This window comes from Poecilia reticulata, chromosome 8 (assembly GCF_904066995.2).
Source record: "Poecilia reticulata chromosome 8, P_reticulata-male-v2, whole genome shotgun sequence".
NCBI classification, from domain to species: Eukaryota; Metazoa; Chordata; class Actinopteri; order Cyprinodontiformes; family Poeciliidae; genus Poecilia; species Poecilia reticulata.
Window position 1 is genome coordinate 21,334,768 of NC_088837.1, and position 12,286 is coordinate 21,347,053.

Genomic DNA, 12,286 nt, shown 5'->3' on the forward strand with positions numbered 1-12,286 from the left:
TCCCCTCTCATGTTACGCATAATAACTTCCTCCTCCTCTTGAGCCCGTGTGTGAGAGCGGGAGAGTGTGTGCACGTTCAGAGAGGGAGCGAGGGAAAGAGGCGTTGCTTTGTGTCCTGACAAGCTCATTTGCTGAGCTGCCATTTTATTGAGTGAGAAATGAATAAAGGAGCTGTCTTTTTACTGTCGGCTTGATCCCAGTTAGACGTTCGTGTTTTGGTGCTAGCTTGTGGCTGGTGATGGGATGTGCGACTTCTCCCCTGTCATGAATAATTTCAGAGATAAACATTAGATTTGAGGTTCTTTTTTTACCCTCCTCTTGCGCAAGGCCAAAGATTAGCTGAGAGTTTGACATCTTGACATGCGACAGCTGTTGGTACCCACTGATTTTTTTTTTTTTTCTTTCATATTTTGTCATGTCACAACATAAAAGCTTAATGTATTTTCTAGGGCTGCATCTAACGATTCATTCTGGTGATAAATCGAGTTATTCTGGTGATTAATTAGATAAATTAATTTGCACATTCTTCTGATTTTTTCATTAGAACACTTCGTTTTATTTTATATATCAAAAATGCATAATAAATGCATAACAAATGCAAAGAAGAATTATCATTTTCTCTTTAAATAATATAAACATTGTATTGCCTAAAATGCAAAAACAACATTCCTTTAGTGAACACTTGGTCATTTGTAGCGAAGGATACATGTGCAGCTAAAAGAAATACTTCTAATATCAACATGAAAAACCCCCCAACTCTTTCTGCTTGACTTAACATTAATGTAGTGTGGAACTAATTTGTTTACTTTCTGGATTAGCAAATTGAATAACAAAAGGTTAATAGATTTTTTCCAGAATTTGAAGAGTGTACTTAATGAGTTACGGGTAGAACATAATTACAGAAAAATGAGTTTTTCCATCTTAATGCAGAATGTATATATTTTTAAACAGTTTTGGCTCAATTACTGCCTCTTTTTGAGTCTTTGTACTCCAGTTAATCATTAATCGATTAATAAATTAGCTGACAATTATTTCAATAATAAATTAAATACGATTAAAACAATTAATAGTTGTTTTAATGTGATTTTCTGTGATCTGTGATGGCACAAAGTAGTAAATGATTATGAAATAAAAAGAAAATAAGGCATTTTGTTTTCAAACAATTGTCTTAATTCCACTAAAAAAGGGTTAGTTTACAAAAACATGGCGTCCCACCTTAACCAGCAGGCAGGTCGAGGAGATCATTGTTCAGAAAGCAGCCAAGAGGCCCTTGGTGTCTCTGGAGGAGCTGCAGACATTGCTCTGGAAATCTAGCTTTAATGGAAGAGAATCACTGCCAAGAAGAAACCATAAAAGAAAAACCCATTTAAGATTAACACTGCATATGAATCTTGAAGCATGGTGATGGCAGCATTGTGCTGTGGGGATGGCATTCTTCCTCAAGGGCATTGAAGCTGGTCATAGCAGATGGTTGATGGCACTAAATGCAGGGAAGTCACTGATAAAAGCAAGAATTCAAGCGAGGGTTAATGTTTAACTTTCCAAAAAAGGCCAACGACCTTAAACATGCAGTCAGAGCTGCAACAAAACGGTTTAAATCTGATGACTACAGATTATCTCCATCCATTCTGCAAAATTTTCTGATTCTTATGTGCAAAACATTTTAAAACTGTATCATTTTCTTCAGTTTAGTAATTATTTTGTTTATATATACGTATACGAAAGTTTGCAGTTGTAACAAAATATGAAAAGGTTTAAGGAGTGTGGTGTGAAGATGATCTTTTAGGCTCAATTTGATACGTTGATGCAACACAACGGGATGACTGGTTTTTAAATCTTAAGAACCTGATCAGAAGCTAATTAAGCTTTTTAACTCGGGGTAAAACTCAGAAACTTCAAGTTTCTTGAGTAACTTACTTCTGTGTCTTAGTAATTTTATTAGTGAATCATATTTCCTAAGATGTCAGCTTTCAGAAGAACTACTGTCAGTCTTAAAAGGAAAGATAAAAATGGAAGAGTATTTTATCTGATGACTGAAGAGTTATAGAAATACAGACACTTCCATTTTTAAAAATGCATTCTTTTGATTGCAGAGTAGCACTTATGTAGCGTCTGAATGCAACGCGTTAAGAGTTGTGGTTGTAGACCATTTGCCTGGAGAATCACATCTAGCTGTTCTTCAGTTTGCTCTGCATTTTCACAACAGGAAGTGCTATTTTCATACCACATACTTTTAGACACACCAACAAGACTGTTGAAGGGGGAAAAAAGAGTTAAAAACAAACCAACAAACAAAATCTCATTCCATGAATTTCCAGAGTTGTTTCCAAGGTAGATGACTGTAGTTTTCCCAGGAGCTAATTTTGTCTTCATTTGCATTTTACCCAGTCAGAACTGGTGTACGCTTGAGATTACTCCAGTTGGAAACTTACTGTTCTAGCATACACATATCCTGAGCTTACATGCAATCCACACATCAAAAACTGAATTTGGTAAACAAAAGTCAGTCATAACTTAGGTTTTCTAAGCTATGCTGGCATATTTTAATAAGTTATTTGCCATAAGTATGTCAGTTCCAGTGCCGTACCCATAATGACCTAATCAGACATTTAAAATTTAAGGATATTTACATTAAAGTGTAAAATTCCAGCAGGTGTCAACTACTCTACACTTCTCCAAAAGTAAAAGAAATCGTCTCATTTTGCTTTTCCTCCTTCCTCCCCTGATCTCTCTCTGCAAGGCCCTTCAGAGTGTGCTTATTATGCCTCCCTCTGTTTGTTTAATATAAGCCTTGTGAGCGTAAACATCATCAGTTGAAGAGGCTGCAGCTCCAGGAAAGGAATGCAGGCTACGTTCTGTTCCCGTCCGCCTGTGGGATAACTACTTTATCATTACTCCATTATGTTTGACCTTGGTAATTGATATAGGTGCTGTTTGTTTTTTCTGGATTCCCACCCTCTTCCCTGAGAGTCTCTCCCCTCGGTAGATAATGCAGTCGCCGCGGCTTGTGGAAGACGGAGAAAGACGATGAGCTGATTGGAAAAACTTTGACGGTCTTCGGTCTCTCTGATGGTTGTAAATTACCTTAATGACTGAAAGTCTCTATTAAGCTGAGCATCAATTTAGTTTAGGGCCTTGACTAATGATTATTTTAGTAATTGATTCATCTATCAATTATTCTGATGATTAATTGGATGAAAAACAATTTTTTTTTTCTTTTAACCACCTTCCTTTTTAAATAAGTACCGTATTTTCCGCACTATAAGGTGCACCGGATTATAAGGCGCACCTTCAATGAATGGTGCGCCTTATAATCTTTTTAAAACTTTAAAAACTTTTTTCTTATCTAAGGCGCACCACATTATAAGGTGCATAGAATAGATGCTACAGTAGAGGCTGGAGTTACGTTATGCATCCACTAGATGGAGCCGCACTAAAGAGAACGTCAACAAAACAGTCCGACTCGGGTCGGCGAGGAGAGCCTTCTGCGACTGGGCCGGGGCGTGGCCGGACGATGGTCACCCTTCTCCGTCCGTGCACAGCATGTTGGTGGAGAACCTGGTGCTAAATGACCTGCAGACGACCTGATTATCTTGTCGGTAGGTAGATAGGTCAGTCAAACTTTATTAATAGATTACAAACCAGCGTTCTGACAACTATCCCAGCATGCACCGCGCGCTTCTTCTACTACGGCCGAAAATGAAGTTGGCGGCTGCTAGGTTGATATCCAGGTTGCTAGACCTGTTGTGGCTCAATATTGGTCCATATATAAGGTGCACCGGATTATAAGGCGCACTGTCAGCTTTTGAGGAAATTGAAGGTTTTTAGGTGCGCCTTATAGTACGGAAAATACGGTAAATAAAAATTTGATTGCCTAAAAAGCAATAACTTAGCATTTCCTTAGTAAATCTGAACCGTGTGAAGACATTTGAGGAGTTCTGGGTAAAACATCTTTACAAATGGTGTTTTTATCTTAAATGCCAAATGTATGTTGTTTTTTGTACAGTTCCTGCTCTTAATGTTTGTTTTTTTTACTTCAGTTGATGATTAATCAAGTACTAAATTCTTAGACAGTTATTACAGTAAACGATTAATCACGATTAATCGTTTGTCATACTTTGGTTTAATGTGTTTTATTGCTTTTGGTGTGCATTATCATCATTACAGCATTTGTGGTCAATCATTAACAAACAGCTCCTCATACTTTGTTGCAACTCAAGTGTTTGTTGGTGGCTACTTTTCATTTCAATAGACTAGACTGAGAATATCCAGTTCATGAATTATGACGTGTACTCTTCAGGTTCATAAAACACTCAGCCCTGCCTGTAATTTGTAGCAGCCTTGTCTCTGATAGAGCCAGTTCTACATTTCCTACCATGTTGCATCATTCTTCCACCCAGTTGAATATTATGAGATGTTGCAGCTGAGTGACGTGTAACAACCTTTCCAGGTCTGAGGCGAGCTGACCGCATCATCTCCTGTTTCCTCCCTGAAAACAGGCCTCTCCTCCCGCACAGTAGGCCGCTTGTGTTTGTGATTACACATGCATGAGCCCCTTCTCCTCCCCCATCTTCACATCCCCTCTGTTTTTATCACTCTTCTTTGTGCTCGCACCAGTTTCCTGTGTGCGGCTTATTAACCCAGTGTACTGCCTGACAGGTAGATGAGTGGTCTTGTGACTTGGTTGTACCATTAACCGGATGTGAAAACACAAAAAAAATGAGTGTTCACACTGACGAATGCTACAAGATCTGATGGTCTGACTCTAATATCCAAGCATGTTGCAAATGTAAGGTATTTACTGGCCCATAAGTGCAACGGGAGGCTCCAAAGACGCATCAAAAGTGGGAGAAACACTGATGTTGATTATGAGCTCAGCTACACACCCACTACCTCTGACGAGAAGGGGATTTTTAGGGACGGCGATGCTTTATGAAAAGCAGCCTTTCACCATAAATCACCCAGCTTCAGAGAAAATAAGCCCTGACACAACTGTCCTTGTCAAACAGGGGTCACCAACTTTTATAATCCAGAGGATTTTGTCTCTTGCTGCCACCATGTAACATTTGTCTGGGTGTTTTCACACCTGCTAGTACAGTAGAATCGGTTTGAGTGGGTACCAGAATGGCAACATGTTTAGCTGGGGTGGTTCACTTCTGCACTTGTCAAACGTGTCAAAGGATCCAAACCAATTGGAAAAACCAAGAACCACTGAAGAAAACGGCACAAAAATCTTCAAAGAAGACAAGAGTGCGACTTCCTTCTAAGCTAAATGTGAACAAACATGGAGTGCTGTTGGATTTTAGTGGGTGAAAGATTTCTCTATTGTCTTTGGTAAAAGACAGACATTTCTCCTGCTAGCGCTAGATTCAAACATTTGTTTTGTTTGCATTTACTCAGAATTTATTTAAGAATCCCCATTAATCTTTACCACCGTAGGGACTATTCTTCCTGGGTGTCAACGACAAACATTACAATTAAATCTTCCTTTACAGACATTACAAAAGACTGACCTGCTTATTGCTTTTGGTGTTCACAAATACATTTGAGCCGCACCGGTGTTCACTTCAACCGAACCGAGACCAGAGTTGGCTTTGTTGGTCCCCATCGGAGTGCTGATACGCTTTCACTCCTCCCCAAACAAACCGGACTTTCTAGACAAGTGAACTTTGGTTTGATTAAACCAAACAGGTGGGCGAGAATGCATTTCTTAAAGTTATAAAACCTGCATGGTTCCTGAGAGAATGATTGAACTGCTTCTGTAAACATACAGTGGAATGGTGAGCTTTGTGAAAACTCTTCTTCACGTTTTACTTGTTTTTATTGGTTCCCGTAATGAACCAATCACATGATCAAATGATTGGTTCATTAGGGGACACCTGCAAAACTTCAGAAAACCAGGGAGGCAATTCAGTATTAATGAATCTGTGTTGGTTCAGAGATGTACCCAAAACATCCAGGACACTGGAAAACTGGAGTGGGTCACCCTTAGTTTAGATCAGCAATTCTTAACCTGGGTTCGATCTTAACCTGGGTTCGACTCATCGAACCCCAGGGGTTCGATGAGTCGGTCTTAGGGGTTCGGCGGAGCCTCTGCCCCGGAGGTAAAGACACAAGTGTACACTTGTGTAAAGTCGTAATGACGCGCCCCGCTTTGCCATCGCTTGCTGCAGAGGATCATGTTACATTGCTTAGCCAATCAGTGCTGTGGAGGAGCACTGATTGAAGGAGCTCCACTCTCAGCATGGATTTGAACTTGTGTCTTTAATTACTTCAGCAAAGCTCACAGTTTTTACCAAATTCTGTAGCTTTTGGTGAACTTCTAAATCTGCTCCTTGGTCGCATCTTTTCGGGGTTGGTACTGCCTCTAGTGGCGTGGGGGTGGTAACACAACTAATATAATTACATTACTAAATCAGAATACCGCATTCTTTATTATTTATTATTAATTTTTCATTATCTTAAGAATGTAGAGCTAATTAAATGACCTGAACAAGACCTTAAAGTGGTTCCAGTTTCTCTCGATGGCCAACCTGTTGACACTGTGGCACATTTTAAATACCATGGGTCGTTCCTGGACAGTCAGCTCAACTTTGCTGAAAACACTGACTATATTTTAAAGAACTGTTCTGAGAGACTCTACCTTTTAAGAAGACTTGGTGATCTTGGGATGACCCAACTAAAATCTATGTCTTGAATTTGGGGGGGAAAAAGTCATATTTTATTTATCGCTACAGAAGGGTTCAGTGAATGCGCATATGAAACTGGTGGGTTCGGTACCTCAAAAAAGGTTAAGAACCACTGGTTTAGATCAAAGCATATTTATGCACTTCAATTGTCTAGTCAAAGTTCAGATCTAAATTCAACTGAGAATTGGCAGAAAAACTTGAAATTTGATGTTTGTTGACACTCTCCACTGAAAAACGGATAAATGCTCCCTAAATGTACAAAGTTGTTGGAGGCATGCCTTAAAAGATTAAACTGTAATTTCAATAGTAGGTAGGTTGACTCAAGGACGTTGAATACAAAGTCACACTGTAGATTTCATTTTTGTGGAGGATAAAATGATTATAAAAACAAATTTATAGCTATTTATTGTTTTGTGTTGGTATCACAAAAAATCTAAATGAATTATCCAAACAATTACAGTTGCAAAACGACATTAATACTTCTGCAAGACACAATCATACATGAAATGCTGACGTGACAGTGTAGGAAAATGTCTGGGCTTCTATGATTAGATATTTGAGCAATGAAACTACAAGCTTTGCTAACCACTGCATCTGAATGTCAGGTAGCAGCTACTTTATTTAAACTTGTTGCCTTAAAAAGGCCAGAGTGAGCAGAGACGGGTGCAGAGAAAGATCAAATGTCTGGGTTTAAAGTAGTTTCATTTTTAACTTCTGTGCAAAGCTTTTCCCCAAATTATTTTTTAGCAATTCACCAACTATGGTTGTTGCATTGAGAAAACTCTCATTGAGTTAGTTGAGTATATTTTCAATGAAATTGTAAACATATTGGCAAAGTGGGTCACTCAGAGGCATTGGTAGCGTCTAAAGATTTTTAGGGACACAGAGTATCCTGAGGCAGTCTGGGAAATGTAGTCCAGATAAGCTGCTAGATGCACTGTTGGGGGTTTTCGTCTCCCACTAGACATGCGCCATGTGGTTTTCTGCCTTTAGGACTGAATGAGCTGGCAGGCACCATTACTTGTTGACCCAGGGTTGCATTTACTTGAAAGCCTCCATTATAGAATAACACTGTCTGATGCCTCGCTTATACTGCCTCTAATGGGAGTTCAGACAGTCTGTGGCCAGTGAAGAATAAAAGCTGAATGGTTACTCAATCACAGAACATACAGAATAGTTTTTTACACTCACTGGGATTGTTTTTTTTTTTCTGTAAATACATACTTGATGTGCTTTAGTGGAAATAAAAAGTACTCTGGCAAATTGCATTGCACACAAGCCACTCCCTATTTAAGTCTTAGAAACTTAAGAGAGAAGTCCTAAAGTTTTTCCTCTGCCCACAGCAGTCAGTAGCTGTGTTTCTATTACAAATGTGTGCAGAAATTTGTCTAAATTCCACTAATATAGAAAAAAACCACAATTTCGCAATTGTTTCAGTTAAAAAAGAAATATAATTAGATTCACATGTGAATAAGTTTGTTCATGCGATAAGTCATTAAGGAACACGCTGTACCATTCTCCTCCAATTACTTCCTTTTTCTTCATGGTTTCCGCCAGTAGTAACATCCTGTTGTTGATCATGGGATGCAATGCAATGCAAAAAAAAGTGTTTCCATTGCATTTTTGTGAAATATATTTTAAAATTTTGATGCGGACAAAAAATCTCCTCAGGCTAGTGGCGAAACTTATTGAGAGAAGAGGGATTTCTTCTTAATTGGTGTGTTTCAATTAAGCTAATTTATTTTGAAACCTAAATTTTTCTATTATAGGGTCAATGGAAACTCAGCTAGTCTACTGCTTAAATTATGTTTCAGACAGTATTTTCTCTGAATGAAAGGAAGATGCATCTAAAATCGTTTAAAAAAAAAAAACAAAGTCTCCTTCATGCTCTAGTGAAGGGAGGGGCCCACAGCATCATTCACACCGTCAGTTTGACCTCGTTGCTGTGTCTGCTGCATGCTGTTTGTCTTCCTGTTATCCCCATAGCACCGTGCCCACAAGTGTGAGACGGTATTCCTGTGCTTTGTTTCTGAAAAGCTTTTCCTTCACCTGCTATGGCTTGTCTCCAAACTCTGGAACCTTGAGGTTTCCACCCCCCATCTCAGCCCCTTTCTTGTATTTCTGCTTTTTCAGGCTTCTTTGGCTCTCACTGACAAACCATTGTTAATGCTGACATGCTTTTTGTCTACAGGCGCTCCTAATTCAACGTCGGGACCACCTTGAATAACAAATGCCTCCACATTGGGGCCACAATCTGCACGCTGCTTGATTTATACCGTTTTTTCTTAGCAGGCGAGGTTTGAGCCTTGCTGTGCGTCAGAGTGGAAGCTGGTAACTTCATTGATATTCACTGGTGTCCTCAATGTTTTGTTTTACAGACACTACCCCAAGACAAACTTTACCTGTGTGGCTGATACTCCAGAGAACCTTCGCCTCAAACAGCAGACCAAGATGCAGAGCCAGGTAACTTGGAACTTAGCCAAGCAAAGTATTCATTATTTACCAAATGACCCATCACTCTCCTTTTAGGAATTTGCAAGTTGCTGGTTGGTTTGAGTTGAGTTATGCAGGTGTTTTCACATGTCTGTCCTTAGAAATCACGCTTTGTTGGATAGTTCTCATTCCCCGTCTGTGTTGAGCCTCAACAAACTTTGGAAGTGGTCAACTTCTAAACCAAAAGCTAAACAAACCCACAACTTGCAGTGTTTCCATAAATTGTTGCCCCACTTTCCTGAATTTTGTTTTTCTCAGTTAAATGTTTCAGATTATCAACCAAATTGTAAATATTGGGTAAAGATTATCAGAGTAAATACAAAAATTCATTTAACAAAGGGGGAAAAAATTATCCAAACTAGGGCTTCACCGATTGTAGTTTTCTGACCGATCACTGATCTTTAAAAAGCCTGACTGTATCACCAAATTTTGTTGATACAGTTTCTTTTTTTGTCGCAAACTATAGCGACAAAGTCACAAAGTTGGCATGGGTAGGGTGATTATTAACAGCGCATGTGCAAACGTGACCTGGTGGGTCAGTCCTCTATCCCAACAGAGCAAGAAGCAACAGTGGCCGATTTTCATACCTTTCCGGATGTAGATGAGATTAGTAGATCAATTTCTTATCAGCCGATACCCCAAAATTAAGGAAATCAGGGTGGATATATTGGTGTACAACTAATTCAAACAGCAGCTGCCATGTAAAAAGCTAACCTTTCATAATTCCAAATCATGAATTCAGACATTTTGGAAAGATAAGGTCATCTTTACTTGAAACACTCCAGCCCCATTGCTGCCTGACAGTTTAAAGTATGCCAATCAACGCATCGCGCACTGAACAGATGACAAAAAAAACTTCACTGACAGAAAACTGGAGCAGCGATAAGCTGTGTTTTATATGTACTCGGTTATCTTTGACTGATATTAACACTAGTTTAACCTGGAACGTTTAAATAAGAAAAAAAGAAACAAAGTCAAAATTGTTTTATGTCAAATTTAGCGTTTTTCTGATGAACACCAAACTTTTAACATTAAAAGATAAACGGGACAAATTGATCCTAAAAACAAACTCACATTAGCTTAAACATGTACAATCAACATCAGTCTTGCTGTGTATTTGAACAATCCTGCAGCTTTTAGACACTATGGAGTCTAAAACATGGAACATTGTAGGCTAATGTTATGCATCAAGTGTTTTTATAGAATAACTTGGCAGAAAGCCTTGGTTTTTATCTGGTTGTTGTAGTTTAGCCTTACCTTGAATCAAGACTCATCCACACAGCAGCAGTCACAGAAATTTAGCTTATTTTCATGGGAATTACCTGGATGAAGTAGAGGTGATTTACCCATTCCTGCTTTTACTGTGTCATAGCGTCGTAATGTTTGACCTATCACTCTGCGTTTTTGCAATGCCGTCACCAGATGAATTTTGATTTTACTGCTGCAGTTTTCCTTCCATGTAATTTTCCAGGTATTTGTTTCTTGGTTGCAAACTGCAGCTATCTCTTGCAGGGAGGTTAGACCGAGACTGGGGTCCAGTGCCCTATTTGCAACGAATAAGTATTGCCTAAAAGCCTTGTGGGAAAATTCTCTACCAGGTCTATTTTTATACATTCCCACTGAATAAATAAACGTGTTTCACTCAAATGTATTGGAATTATCCTATCTACTCCAATCAGCCATGATGAGGGGTTGACGTAATAAACATTGCTCTTCCTGTTCAAAGGTTGTGTTCTGCTGCAAAAGCTTTCATCCCTCCATGAGTCACATTTATTATTATTTTGATACTTGGAAAATAAAAATTTTTACAGACTCAACACACCCCCATCTTGGCAACAGCATCCGGCTTTAGTAGTAGCACATCAGAGGGCCAAGGAGAATCTGTTTTTATTCTGCAAAAGTGTGTTCTGACATCAAAAGAGGTACCTAAAAATATAATAATTCAAAAGTCTATGAAATGATTCAGTCAGCAGTCAGAAGAGCTGCCATCTTAGTAAATTGGGAAATGAGTAAAGAGTGGATTTATTTATTTCCTTGTAGATTCATTACGCAAACTTGAATTGAGTGGAAAGAAAAATGTGGAAGAAAAAGCACAAACTGCAAAAATAGCTATCTTTTTGTAGGAATTGTGAACATAATTTAGATTTAGGAGTGACTTCGAACCAGAGACCTCAAAAGATTTTTACCTGGGTCCAGAAAAAAAAAAAGATGGACTGGGATTTGGTTTGAAAATCAAGGTCCCAGATTTTAGGGGAAAAGTGGAGAGAAACACAATTCAAACTGCTTGAAATCCAGTGTGAAATTTCCACCGTTTTGGATGATTTTCCATGTCATCTGCTGCTTCGTTTACACAGGTTTTCTATGTAATCTGTGGAGTATTGTCAATAAGGCTTACTAGAATGAAGTCATGCTATCAGAGGGGAATAAAGTTGTAATTTTATGAGAATTCAAACACAAGAAATGGCAAAAAATTAAAAACAAGAATGTTGAGCATCTTGTGAACCTTAATCATAGGTGTTGCAGATAAGGAAATATTTCCTCTTTTAACACACTTTTTTTTCCACTAAAACAGCTTTTTTTTCTTAATTTTAAGATTTGAAGGCTTTCTGATAAACTCTTGCAGCCTTGCCCTAATATCCCACCATACAATTCACAAAATCAGTCAAGTTTATTTGTACAGCACATTCAGTATCAAGGTTTTTCAAAGTAAAAAACACAAAATAAAGTTATAAATATAGTCAATAATTGAACAAACATTACATTTTGATGAGGGTCATCACCAAAATCATACACATCAAATATGTTGGTCAATGCTTCATTGTTGGTCAAAAGGCATGATTGAAATAAAAGCCGCATTTTCTGTCATTTCTAGTTTATTTTTGCAGAAAATAAATCAAAACAATCGATTAAAATCAAATCTGTATGAAAAAATTTATATTTTATTTTTACTCCATATTGTCTCTTGGAGGAGAGGGGAATAAAGCAAACTTAAAGACCAAACTATCTTTCTAATTTAATTATCCAGATTTTATTGCAGGGGGTTGGTGTCCGTCTCCAGCAGTCACACCTAAAGTGTCTAAAAACCAATTAATTAAATCTGGTGC

General features: G+C 38.3%; 1 protein-coding gene across 1 annotated transcript in view; it reads left to right on the forward strand.

Annotated features, from left to right (window-relative positions):
* The window catches only part of lasp1 (LIM and SH3 protein 1), a 40,361-nt gene that overhangs the window by 14,848 nt on the left and 13,227 nt on the right, over positions 1-12,286 (forward strand). The window contains exon 3 of the mRNA XM_017306144.2: positions 9,068-9,152. Within this exon, the coding sequence (XP_017161633.2) occupies positions 9,068-9,152 (85 nt within the window). The remainder of the gene's footprint in view (positions 1-9,067; positions 9,153-12,286) is intronic.